General features: G+C 43.0%; 1 protein-coding gene across 3 annotated transcripts; it reads right to left on the minus strand.

The window, feature by feature from the left end:
- Positions 1-646: 646 nt before the first annotated feature.
- On the minus strand, positions 647-12,742 carry LOC106500468 (gap junction beta-6 protein). 3 transcript variants are annotated; one of them, XM_067289647.1, is made up of 3 exons: positions 12,610-12,742; positions 12,121-12,201; positions 647-2,613 (listed from the first exon to the last, which is right to left on the minus strand). In XM_067289647.1, exon 3 carries the CDS (start codon positions 2,589-2,591, stop codon positions 1,800-1,802), a length of 792 nt encoding a protein of 263 aa, XP_067145748.1. In that variant the 5' UTR covers positions 2,592-2,613; positions 12,121-12,201; positions 12,610-12,742; the 3' UTR covers positions 647-1,799. The 3 variants fall into 3 exon arrangements, with proteins under 3 accessions (XP_067145748.1, XP_067145750.1, XP_067145749.1); XM_067289649.1 differs by lacking the exon at positions 12,121-12,201 and having other exon boundaries at positions 12,614-12,742; XM_067289648.1 differs by lacking the exon at positions 12,121-12,201.
- Positions 12,743-12,994: the final 252 nt, after the last annotated feature.

The following is a 12,994-nucleotide window of genomic DNA, read 5'->3' on the forward strand; positions in this document are numbered from 1 at the left end:
GCTGCCTGTGCCTGCGCCCCATCAGGGGGCTACTGACCACCCCCGAAACAACAAACCCTGAACAATTTACAGCAGGTCCCCATGTACTACTGTGTTGGCACCAATATTAAAAAGCGTGATGCAACAGCAGTAAATCTTCAAGCAGGAGATGGCTTATGCACTGAGCTCAGCCTCTGCTCCCGGTGATGGCTGCTCCTTGTTACCTGCACTGGCCCATTCAAAGAGTTGCACCATGATACAAAACCAATGAGCCTAATTCATGCGCACTAGTATAAAAGAGGAACAAGTTCTAAAAATGTCATGAACCCACTGACCTCAGTATAGCAGTCAGAAGACATTCAGAAAAGGGAGAGAAACGCACACAAGTCACTGTACCTAGCTGTTGCACTATACCCACCTCTTGGACCATCAGGAGACTTGCTTTCAACGGCACACCCCTCCCAAAAGCACAGGCCCCTGTGCACACATGAGCTCTAACACCTCCATTAGAGCAGGGGCAACAGAATTGGGGCATCACAGTCCTGGCTGGGAATGAGAGGTTACAGACAGGTGCTTAGGGCAAGCTAAAAGGGCAGTGTATGAGTTATGTGCATTTTGGATAATAAAGTCCCTGTGTGAAGACAAACTTTTATAAGCAGAAGCGCTTTTTATTTGAACAGTTACTTGTCACTAACAAAATTCTTACAGCATTCACATATAAACTTTCACTCTTCACTTCACAAAGGTTAGTGTTGGCCTTTTATTGAGAAGACTTGCCCCATTTCCAAATTTTTAAGTCATTTTTGCACATCCTTCAAACCAAATAGCTCCTAGTTTCAAACCACAACACCATCATCAGTCTACCACAAAAAAAGGAGAAAACAACAAACAAATCAAAACCAAAAAGGCTCCATGATGTGATACAGTATAAAGAAACAAATACAGTTAATACATTAAAGAAGTGAACACATGCTAAATGGACTATCTACATAAAATTACCTATGTTCTTATAAGACTGGCAGTATGCAAGTAAAAGAATTAGTAAGATTATTTATACCAGGTCTGCTAGATATTTAAAAGCTGATCTACCTTGGCTGTATCTATATTGTCATGCTGGTTTTAAGGCTTGAGTTTGCCCTCAGGACCCAGCTACCCCAATCATCCACACGTGGCCAGCTCTCACAGGACTCCCTCCATGGCAGGCAGTGTATATGCATGTGACTCAAGCTACCTGTCCAAACTCAAGCAGTGCTTCCAAAGCTGTATAGATGTAGCCTACTGCTACCTCCTCTCTATTAATACAGTACTATTGGTACATCTGCATACACCTGGTTGAAAACAAGACACACTCAATTGTTTACTATAACACCTTACGTAACATGGAATCTTATGTTTTACAAAAATATTTTAATTGTCAGTTCACAAGTAAAAACTATCACTATTACAAAAAAATCTTGTAATACTAGATTATCTAGCTTGGAAAGAATTTTGTTCTTACTGCTGTTGCATGTACAGTTTTTCAGGAACTGTGTCAGCATGAAGGTATTAGTGGGTTTCCCACTTGGCATAGTCAACTTGCAAGGATATTAATAGAAAAATATACTTCCCTATTTCATCCTTAGGTAATTTTCACATGTTTAGGCTGCCCTGACTTTTTTCAAACAGGTGTGTAAATTGCACCTGAAATTTTGTATTAAAGTCTCACCCAACTTAAACTATTTAATATCCCAGATTTTATTTGCAGCCTTTACAGAGAAGAAAAAAAAAAAGGGGGGGGGGAATTCACTCCAAAAAGAGCAAATACCAACATTCACATCACCTTAGCTACTTGAAAATCCTGTGACTGTGTTCTGACAGCTATCAGATATTAACTCATTCATTTCATTTTGTTTGGTTTCTTCTTTATTCTCATGGTTGGGGTGATGTTTTGGATTTCCAGCCCTTCTAGACCTTTTGAGGATGAATTTTGCCAACAAGTAACATAATTCAGCCACATTTAACAGAATGCAAATACTGGACACAGCAATCATGAAAATAGTAAACACTGTCTTTTCAGTAGGTCGAGAAACAAAGCAGTCTACTGTGTTGGGGCAGGGCCAAGCACTACATTTCATTAAGCGAGGCATTCGGAACCCATCGTACATGAAGTAAAACGCATACATGAAGACCGCTTCAAAGACCAGTCTGAAGAAGATGCTGCTGGTGTATGTCCACCACAAGGAGCCCTCAATACGAAACTTTTGTGTTCTGATTTCTTCAATGTCTTTATATTCGCATTTCTGATCTCCCTTTCTGAACTGCCTTTTCTTCTCATGCCTTCTGTAAGCCACGTGCATGGCCACCAGCAGTGCAGGTGTAGAAACAAAGATCAGCTGCAGGGCCCAGAGTCTGATGTGAGAGATGGGGAAAAAATGATCATAGCAAACATTTTTGCACCCAGGTTGCAGAGTGTTGCAGATGAAATCATCTTGTTCATCTCCCCAGACTCTCTCTGCAGCCACTACAAGGATCATGATACGGAAGATGAACAGGACTGTGAGCCATATCTTCCCAATACTGGTGGAGTGTTTATTTACGCCTCCTAAGATGGTTTGCAGAGCTCCCCAATCCATTGTCTTGTTTTAATTGTCTGACCTAAGACAAGACAAATGAACAAAATAAAGATTAAATCAACATAGGAAAAAAATACCAAATGTGGCATAAAATAAAGGCAATATTGTATGACTGCATCATATTTGTTGACTGTGGTAACAGGTTGCTGGTATAGTGTGGTCTTGTATATAAGCAGTCATAAAGTGACAATTAGTAATCTAATCACATATCAGCAGAAAAATGATTACACTTAAGTGCAGATAAAAAAAATAATGCGACTTTAGGTCTATTTGGCCAACTGAAAACAGCCACATCAACGAGGAAAAAAATCAGACAGGGAAAATCAACAAAGACAGCCTCAAGTGAAAAGCTACTAGTTCTGGAAGTTTGATAACAGTAACAAAAGGATACCAGAAGACATCAGCAGTTAAAAGTAAGGTACATTATAACCAGAGTGAGATGTGGTTATTCAGAGCCTCCAGAATTCTCAAGAAAAAATGCAGATGGTGGGATCAGAGCTCCAGCAGAAAGTTACAGAAAACTTAAGAGAAGCTGAAAATTTGTATGCTCTTTTAAAGTAACTCTATTTGGAAAAAACAAAAAACAAAGTATTAGACAGCTAAAATTCCTATATAACTTTGGTCAAGTATGCCATTCCTTAATTCTACACTGTGCACAACATTGTCACGAGTATGTTTGTGCAGTAAAGGTGGACACTAAGAAACAGTTGCTGAAGTTCTGTGGGTTACAAGGGCAGGCCTGGATAACCCGCATTTGAGAATTTTAGTGATATGACCGCAGAGCTCTCTGGACTGTTAGCTGAAATGAATCTCACCATATTTGGAGGCAAAGATGAGACCCTAGGTCACGATCTATCTCATCTTGAGGCAGCTGTTTAAAGTCTGTTCAATGAGTTTCATCCCCAAATTCCCTTTTCTCTCCACCAGCTACAAAGAGCCTGGGGTAACCAGAAGCCAGCACCTTTGTTGTAGATGCCTAGCCAGATGATTCACCCTCATAACAGGCTTCATTACTCCTCGAAGAGGGGAGAAGCCTTGGAGGCCAGGATAAAGCTAAAGTCAATATTTGAAAAGTTCAGAGAGGCCAACAGTATCTCTGATCTATCTCACAGACTCTTCAACAGAAGCATAGTTTCCAGCAGGTGAACTTCTAAGTATTAGGACTGTAACGAGTGAAAGTATTTCACCTTTGCATGTCCCTCATACCTCCCCAGGCCCACTGCAATTGTGGAAGCCAAGCAATCAGCTTAGTCACGAGAGACATTTGCAGAAAGCATTAAGAGGCGTTTTCCCCTTCAGATGGATTTACAGAAAGTTACTCTGCAAATTACTTTATTCAGATTGAAGGAAACAGACACTTCTTGTGACAGTCAGGCATCGTCCTCTGGCAGTGTTCACATAGCTCTTGGTTCTGAAATTCCCTCCTAAAGGGTTTTATTTCTCTGCATTATGAATTTTGTTCTCTCAGGAACTATCTTTGGTGCCCTGTGCTGTAAAGGCTAAACAGTAAACAACATTCCCGTTGCAATGTTTACAGAGGACGGAACAGTAGCCACTGGCTCAAAGGCCATCGTATCTATCATGTGATGTAATTTTAAGATTTTCCTAACTTAGCTGGGTCAAAATATATGAGACAAAAAAGGAAGATCAGTTTCTTTGCAGCTATCTTCAGCATCAACATTCCCATTCTGAGCAATGTCAAGAAACTTTCTGCTTTACAACAGAATCATGTATAATCAGTAAGCCACATGCAACAATTTAAAGCATCAGTCAAAGTACATGATTGCTCAGGGAAAGCGAGGAAACTGAATGGTGACAGAAATAAAAGGTTATTTTTTTCTTGAGTTACTGGAATGTCAGTGTAATCTCCCTTCATTGATCCATAAACCATGTTTTCCTCAGGTAGTGCTGGCTGACTAAATGGAGTTATTTCAGGAGGTGAAGGCCAGTGAGAAAAAACAAGCTTTTCTCCAGACTGAAGAACCTTCTCCTGAGTCTCCTTCAGGATGCAGAATTTCTCTACACTCTTACCTCAGCATCTTGCAGAAAGCAGTCCTGGAAGCAGAGTTACCTTTCTATCCTGCTAAGTAATTTTTCCAGGAACAAAGTACATCTTTCATTAGCATACAGATAGAAAATAAAGTCTCTATAGGTTAACAAACCTATGAGGGAACAGGAAAGGCCCTGAATCCAGCAGAGATCCTTACACAAGGAGGAGTTAGACTTCCAAATATTTAGTTCCACTCCACTGTTTTATCTTTGCCATTTGTTTTTTAAGCAAACCAGCCTTACTAGCAGGATTTGCTTTGGAGATCATCATATTTGTCAGCTTCTAACAGCAAACTTGCAGCTGGTTCTCCGTTTATGTTTTGTTCATGTTCTGTTACTTACACATACCCCTCGCAATTCAGGTATCTAAACTGACACTAAGTATCATGTTTAGTTGTGCATAAGTATTTCTAGTCATAAAACCTGTAGAAAGACAGGCACCATATAAACTGTTGCATTACACACACATCATTCACCCATCTGTATATTCTACCAGACTTCTCGCATTTCCCAAATTTATTTCCTTGCATTTCTTCTCTTAGCTATTGATCCTGCCTCTTCTTCCTGTCTGGAAGCCACCTCCTTACACGGATTCCACTTTTCAGTCTTTCATATTGTATCCTCTCCTCTCACAGATCCTTTCTTGTGTTTCACCCTCTTCATCTGTACACCAATGCTTCTGCCTTTCTATTGCTACAGCTTCCCAAGGATGTGCCTCCACATGCAATTACTCCTTCTTATCTCTCTGTGCAGAAGGAGATTCCAAAAATAAGAGTGCCTCAGGGTATAGTTAAAAGATACCGTGCCTTCAGTGGCAAAATGAAAGACGCTTCCCCGCCACTGTTTGTTCCTGAAGTCACATTGCAATTCATCTCCTGCAGTCATTTGTGGGGTTACACTACAAACCAGATAACTCCTTACCAAGGCACTCTAGTAATCTCCAGTACAAAGTTTTTGTTTTGTTTTTAAACCTGAATCATTTCACCCAGCTGATTTAGAGCATAACCCACAAACCATTTAAAAAGCACAACTTTACCTCAAGCAGGCTGCAAATTGCAAAGCATGGGAGGGAATAAGCAGCCAGTGGAATAAAAAAGGGGTTGAGGAAAGGGGAATAAACCAGCTTCACTGCTGAGGACAATATATAGTGAAACTACACCCTCCATTTGACTTGCTCGATCTGCTTTGAGAGTCTATTGAGCTGAGCCAGAACAAGGTGCTTCCACCCTAGCAGAAGCATGTCCACAGCAGAAGGTATGCAGAATCAGCCATTATACTTTGGAGCAGCAGCCCTTCCTGAGCTGATTTGGCTGGCAAGTACAAACAAGCCCCAAGTCTCCTAATGCAGTTTCCCTTTCTAACCCCCAGAGTCTGTCTCTCGTATCTGTCCAAATCCACTTCACCATTCCCACCTACCCTTCCAAACCCTCCAACTATTTATTCTACTCCTCCTGTCACCATCCCTATTCTTCCCACTGCTTGCTGAGCTAGTCACCAACCTTTGCCCCTCCATGCTCAAACTTTTTTCAGTTTTGTTTTTATGTTGTTGGAAAGTCAGATGACCTCTGGGACACACTGTTTGATCTGGGCACTGATTACCAGCTACTGCAACCCTTAAAGGCAGCAAGTCTCATCATATTCTTCTTGAAGAGTTACACAGCTAAGAATCTAGGGCCAGATTCAAGCAGCTTGAATTCCACCTAAATACTCTGGGCCCAGTCTTTCCTCCTAGCTAGCTTTAGATATCTCTCATCAGTGTCTTCATTAGATCCTCTAAGTTGCAATTCAGAGACTGACAAGGTCTGTCTGTCTCCAATAGACAGGCACAAGGACTAAAGTGGAATTTAACTCAACTGCATACGGCCCTTCACGCTGTTAACCCATCAGTGCAGAAGATCAGTCCAGCTAAACACTCTGTTGAAGCTTCCCATCAAGTCTGGGCAACCTCTAGCCATGTGAAGCAATTTATTCTTAACTACTCAAAAATTAGCATGCTGACTCACAGTCACTGTTTATCTTTCTTCCAGATATTTGCTTTTCAGACCTTTTTACTAGCTAGTAAAATGTTAACTGTCTGTCTTGCTGACCAAAGGAAATGACAAAGCAGGGAAGTTACTTCCATTTAATGAGTGGAAACTCTCATTTTCAGAGAGCTAGCCCAGTTGATAGTATGACATGTAACAAGCCAAGCTAAATGGCTACAGAAATATTACAGTATGTAGACAGCCAAAGACTTAACCTGCTTTGCTGGTCCTGGAAGTAAAGCCCTCACAGTATAAGAATAAGTGAAAGACAAGAAGGCTCAGGCAGAATTTGGGGCAAAAAGAGTAAAATGAATGAAAGTGGGAACCAGAGGTAAAGGAAAAAACTGGCAAGATCAAAAGACAGTTGAAGTCAGTGAAGTCAAGTAACTGAGCATTCAGAACCCTCTTTAAAATGAGACTATGCCACCTTTAAGTGCTAAATTTTCCTAAAAGAAGTTTGAAACACAGCATGAAAATATGCCATTCCAGGTTTCAGCATAAATCTCTGCTCTGCTATCAGCTGATCCTTCTGTTCCTCCATCTGGGCAATCAGAGGAGCAAGACGGCACTGCTGTTAGAGTTAAAAAAGTGATTGTAAGATATCACCATACTCTACTGAAAAGTTACAGTTATGAAGGAAACTGTTCAGTATGATCACACAACACTTAGAGGCACAGCAGTTAGTTTTTGCACTAGCAAACTCAGATACTGGTAGTAGGCTAGATGCAGCAGCAAGACGAGAACTACAGCCTAACTACTTCCACAATTCTCCAACATCCAGGCAGGTTTCAAGCTCTGTGCTGCCACGCTCACTACTTTAGCACTTGTAAGCCTACATTAATCTGTAATCACACTATGCATACACCCACTAAAAATCCCTGTAATACACAACACCAAGGACAGTTACCGAGCTCTTGTGATTATGACTACAGCTAGTTAGCAGATACTCCTCCTCACTCTGTTGAAGACAGTTATACTTGGAAATCATTAGTCAATGGTTAAATCTTACTTCAGAAAGCCACAACTAGCAATGACGAAAAACAGAAAATACACTCCTTCCACATACAGTGTGGAATTCACTGCCATAGGATACTACCAAGTAAGAATGTGGTAAGATTACAAGCATTTGTACAATATTTGCTTATGCTACAGAAGCATCTAAGAGACCCAGCCAGAAAGGGGTACCCAGTAAGCTAATTCAAGTAAATGTTCAGAATAAGATTATGCCCCCCCTCACACCTACAAATTGGATAGTAACCCACTTATTCTCCTGGAGTTGCACAGGAATGTAGAGGATGGTTATGATGTCTCTGTTCCTATCAGAATTTTAGTGCAGGGTATGCCAGAAATTGCCAGGCTGGTGTGACCCTCCACCACTTGCAGCAGTGCCTCTGAACATGGATATAAGATCAGCAGCCAGCCAAAGCAAAAGTCACTTTATCCAAGTGGGAACGTGTTATCTTCAAGAGTGTGTGTGTGTGTGTGGGGGGGGGGGGGGTCCTGACCAGAGCTGGGGACAAAGATAACTTTGAGAGTAGCAGTTCTAATGCAGAATTTTTGCCACAGAAAGGTTCAAATTTTAAAATTGCTTCAGATCCAAGATGGTTATCAAAATGATCTTATGACCCACATTCATACAAGAAGTATTTTATGTTGAGAACTGGCATACATGTAAAGGCTTCACTGATACAACTTTCATGCCAGGTCTTGATCTAGGCAGTTATGCTGGCAGTATCAGACAGTATAGGGGCAGATACCAGCCACAAGGTATCTCAGAGCTGAGTATGCTGTTTCATTCCCAGGTCTGAAGAACAGGCAAGTCCTGATTTCAGCAGTTTTATACCAGCATACCTTCACCCTGCCAAGCTAGGATCTAGTTTATTGCCAAGCAAAATGGCAAACACTTAACTGGAGGCAGGCAGCTTTTGTTATTCCTACTGTTGAGCTGCCTCAGTTTTACTGAAGTTGGTTGTGGTGCTGTATCACAACAAGAACAGTACTGCCAGGACCCAGCCCAGGAAGCTTCTCATGAATACAGAGTACATTAACATTTTTTCCAAAGACAGCTTTCTTTTATTTCACCAAGAGAGACAGGCATACAGGCTACAGCACTCACTTGTAACTCTCCCAGACTTGTCACATAATTTTCAGCCTCAGTTTTCCAGGCATTAAACCAGGGATAACCGGATCTCACTACCTCATGGTGTTCTGAAATGCTCCGCTACTATTGTAGGCTTCACAAATTCATACTCTGGTATCAGTGGCCCAAGACAGATAAGTACCATTTCAAAGTGGAAGGAGAAGTATAGAGCTTGAATTCAGCCATCCAGGATGTTCCCATTACTGGAAAGGGAATGCAGCTGCCTACAACGCTATAGCTTTAATGCAGAGTTCAAACTGTAAGAAGATGCAGCTTTGAACTCAAACTTTGGCAACCAAAATCCTTTCATTTCACTATTAAAGGAAACCTTTGCAATTTTAATCTTACAGCAGTATTTTAAAAGCCTCAAGGAGCATCCAGCTGGAACATTGAAATATCAACAACTTTACTTCTTTAGTAAAAGTTGAATAAGGATCAAAGGAGCAGTCTAACCATCACAAAAGCCTCTGCAATCCACTCTAGTAGCTCTTAAACTCTATTCTGAACACCTATCTCCAGATCAGTGGAAATCGGAGAGCAACAGAAGAGCTATGACAGATAGGGATTGCAGTATATCTGATTTGACATAAGAGCAGGCAAAGCCTATTTGGGAACAGGAAGCCTCTGTGACAGATGCAGGTTTGAACACTGCAAGCATTGTACTTTTCTTCTACTCAAGCCTTACAAAAAACAGGAGGCTTTCTTTGCTCTAATTAAACCAAGTGTAAAACTCAGATGCCCCTAACATGCTAGATTAAAATTTAACTACTTGCACAGTGGGTCATAAAAATATATGCTTATCAAATTGACTACATTAAGGGTTCAGTTCACCTTATAACTGCCCCATATTCATGCCCCTACATGAATTAAATCATTTCTCCAAGGCTGTTTAGAAGTCCTCATAGCTGTTTTACTAGCCCACAACTGTAAACAGAGGATCACCATCCTCCAGAACATCTTTGCATGAAATCCACGCTACTTGTGGAAAACAGGACATCAGAAATGCCAAGCACACTTGAAGGCATAACAAGACAGAAGAATCCTCGTTAGATTTTGGCCCCTGTCAACCATTTCCCCCTATGCACCTTACCTTCAAGGAGTGCTTAAAGTTTCCCTCTTTGAAATGCATTTGAACGGAAACAGATTCCTAAGGACAGTTTCCTCACTGATGCAAGTGGGTTCCATTTTCTGTGTTTTTTGAAGAAAATCATATGTGCACTGTGCCCTGCTTTCATCATGAAAATGGCATCTTTATTAGCTATGTCATTTTTATGTTTTTAACCTGCTGTTTAATTTCTACTTCTTTCCTCCAGACCTAGGGAAACATCTATATTGCCTCTACAAATTCACCAGGTGCTCCTCAAGATCCACCCACTTCAATGTAACATTTTCTACAATACTGGCAAGTCACTCTTTCACATACAGGATAGGACTTGCACCCTTTTAGAAAGGCTAATTAAGTTTAAAATGCTAGTATTTTATATTGCAGTGCAGTTTTTCCTTGAATGTGTATTTTTATATTCTTTCATCAAAAGTAAGGTCAAAAACAATCTTTTCCTCTTTAAAGTATGCATCAAAGGAAGAAAAATTTGTATGAGATAAGCAACAGAATTAGCTTAACTAAGTATCTAACAGGACACACATTTAACTTTCTTCCATGTTTCTTCTGCTTTGACAACATGTTATCTTTCCTCATAGACCATCACTTCAGATTTTTCCTTACACAAATCAGTGTCTAGTCAGGCAAGAGTCATAGGAAGTTCTCCTGTCAGATAACACATGGATCTTTATTCTAAAGTTGCAATTAAAAGCAGTGAGGAACAGAACAAGGAAAAACCTTGGGGGGGGGGGGGAATCCAACTACACCCTGTTTGTTACTGTTTCTGAAGACCTGATTTCACTGGAAATGCTCACATGAGTAACAAAAAGAAGTCAACTATAAAGTGACCTTTTTACTGACAGATGTACACAGAGTTTGAGATGGGTATAGCTTGTTATGAATGCACAAAGTGCTGCTATTCTTCCAGCTTCTGAAGATACTCTGCTGTACCCTCTCTCACTGTCCAATTACTTTGCTCACAAGTTAAATAAGGCTTCCCAAGGAAGCCAGCTGGGTTACACACTTTAGGGGATGCAACACAACCTAAGGCAAAAGCACAAACTTCAGAAGTTTGGTGGAATGGGCCGTCAGGAAGGAATGATTCCTCCAGAAGAATATCTGCATTAACTTCTCATCCTTCCATTTTTAAGTCTTAAACCTTCTACCAATCATCAGGCTGACAGTCCTGGGGACCGAAGCCTCTCAGAAATCCTGAAGCATGTGCAGTAGCAATGCAGTCTTAGGGCTCTGCAAAGATGTTATTAATCCCACCTGGAAGACTACATTGCAACACTTAGACAACGTGTGGCAGTGCCTCCTTCATCGAGCTTATTGCACACGGCTGAAGCTTGACCCACCATTGCCTTGTCCTCTCAGCTAAATCTATGAGCACATTTGTGGCACAGCTTTCTGCCTGCTGCCTTGCCTCTAGGGCTCTTCAAGGTAAGCAGCTGAGCACCTGGAAAGCAGGGTTTCCAGACAGAACAGAGACCAAGAGATCACAGGAACCCCACATAACCGCTAACAGAATCAAGCTCAAAAAAACATACCACGTTCTACTCCTCAGACCAGGAGGCACGCACACTTTGGGGTAATCCCAAGCAGAATCTGGGCCAAAACCCACACACCATCTCATACAGACCACAGCAGATTAGTGATCAAAGACAGCCCCCCAAACTGGGTTTAAAAAGAGTATTCTTAAGACAAAAGGCTGTTTCCCACTCATAACCCTCTGCCTGTTATTTTAGAACATTTCTACACTACGAGATGAAGTCTAATGGAGGACAGGAGTTCATCCTTCTATTAAAATAAAAGAAAGAAAAAGAAGAGGAAAAAGATTCTTCAAACCAAGAGATGGGAGTAGTAACACCCTGTTTTCAGGAAAGCCCAATCACGGGAAAAAAAGCCATACAGAGAAAGCCAGAGCAGAGTAGTCAATTATCATCTGCTCCAGTGAGCTGAGCACTCTTGTCCTTAATCTAACACATCTCTTGAGTCTGATTTAAGGGTTTGAGCTCTCCATCTTCGTGCAGTCTCATCCAGTCCTGATAATCAGAAATAAATCTACTTCTGACTCATCCCGTGCATTCCCTATCCCCGGTAGTGAGGAATGTTTCCACTGGGTGAGCAGGCGCTCACAGGACCTGTCAGCTTTACTGATGCAAGCTGTTTACCTGCACACAACTCTCTAACATCTGTAGGTGTGTCACAAATTACCTGCGATTGCCGAAGCCTTTATTTTGCTTGGGGTTTTTTTAGCTGGTCAGGTACTTCACATAGCGTGCTTACAACGAGCTGCTGCAACATTGTGAATTAAAAAAAAAGGGGGGGGGGTGAAAAGAGAAAGCTGCTAAGAGTTAAGCAAGTAGTTAACAGCGGCAGAAGTATTCCCAACAAAATCAAATCCCCGGATTTACGCACTCGCCCCCATCCCTAAGCAGGGGCAGGGTGAGGCCGAGCACGCCCAGGCCGGGGGAAGAAGGGGGAACCCGGGCAGCCGCGGGGCAGCTCCGCGCGCGCGGCCCCCGGCGGAGGCCAGGAGCAACAAGTGCCGCGGCCGCGGGGCCCGGCCCGGCCGCGCCCGCCCGCCCGCCCGGCCCCGGCCCCGGCCCCGGCCCCGGCCCCGGCCCCGGCCTCGGCCCCGGCCCCGGCCCCTTCCGCCGCCGCGATCGGGCGCGCAGCAGCAGCCCCGGCGCGGCCCCTCACCTGCCTCGCCGCGCCCGCGCAGGGAGATCCGCGCCGCACGGAGCCGCGGGCGGGACAGGCTGGCGCGGCGACGCGGTGCTGCGGAGCGGCCGGTCCCAGCCTGGCCGCCGCCGCGGAGCTCTGCGGTGCCTCCCCGCTCACCTGCCGCCGCTTTTAGCCCGCCCCCCGCCCGCCCGCGGGCGCCCGGGGCGGGACCGGGGCCGGGACATTGCAAAGGGCCTTTTCCGTGGGGCAGGAGAACCAAGGCTTCTCTCGTGGAAATCAATAGGGAGTTACTGGCCGCTTGCGGGAGGAAAAAAACAGTCGTTTCTGGCTTTTTTGAGGTTTATTTAAAAAGGTGATTGAAATGCTGCAGCAGTACCCTGGAAACTCGCAGGCTTTCATC

Source organism: Apteryx mantelli, chromosome 1, assembly GCF_036417845.1.
Source record: "Apteryx mantelli isolate bAptMan1 chromosome 1, bAptMan1.hap1, whole genome shotgun sequence".
NCBI lineage: Eukaryota > Metazoa > Chordata > Aves > Apterygiformes > Apterygidae > Apteryx > Apteryx mantelli.

Excerpts from the sequence above, each read along its gene's own strand:
- LOC106500468 (XM_067289649.1), bottom strand. The coding sequence starts at position 2,591 with ATGGATTGGGGAGCTCTGCAAACCATCTTAGGAGGCGTAAATAAACAC.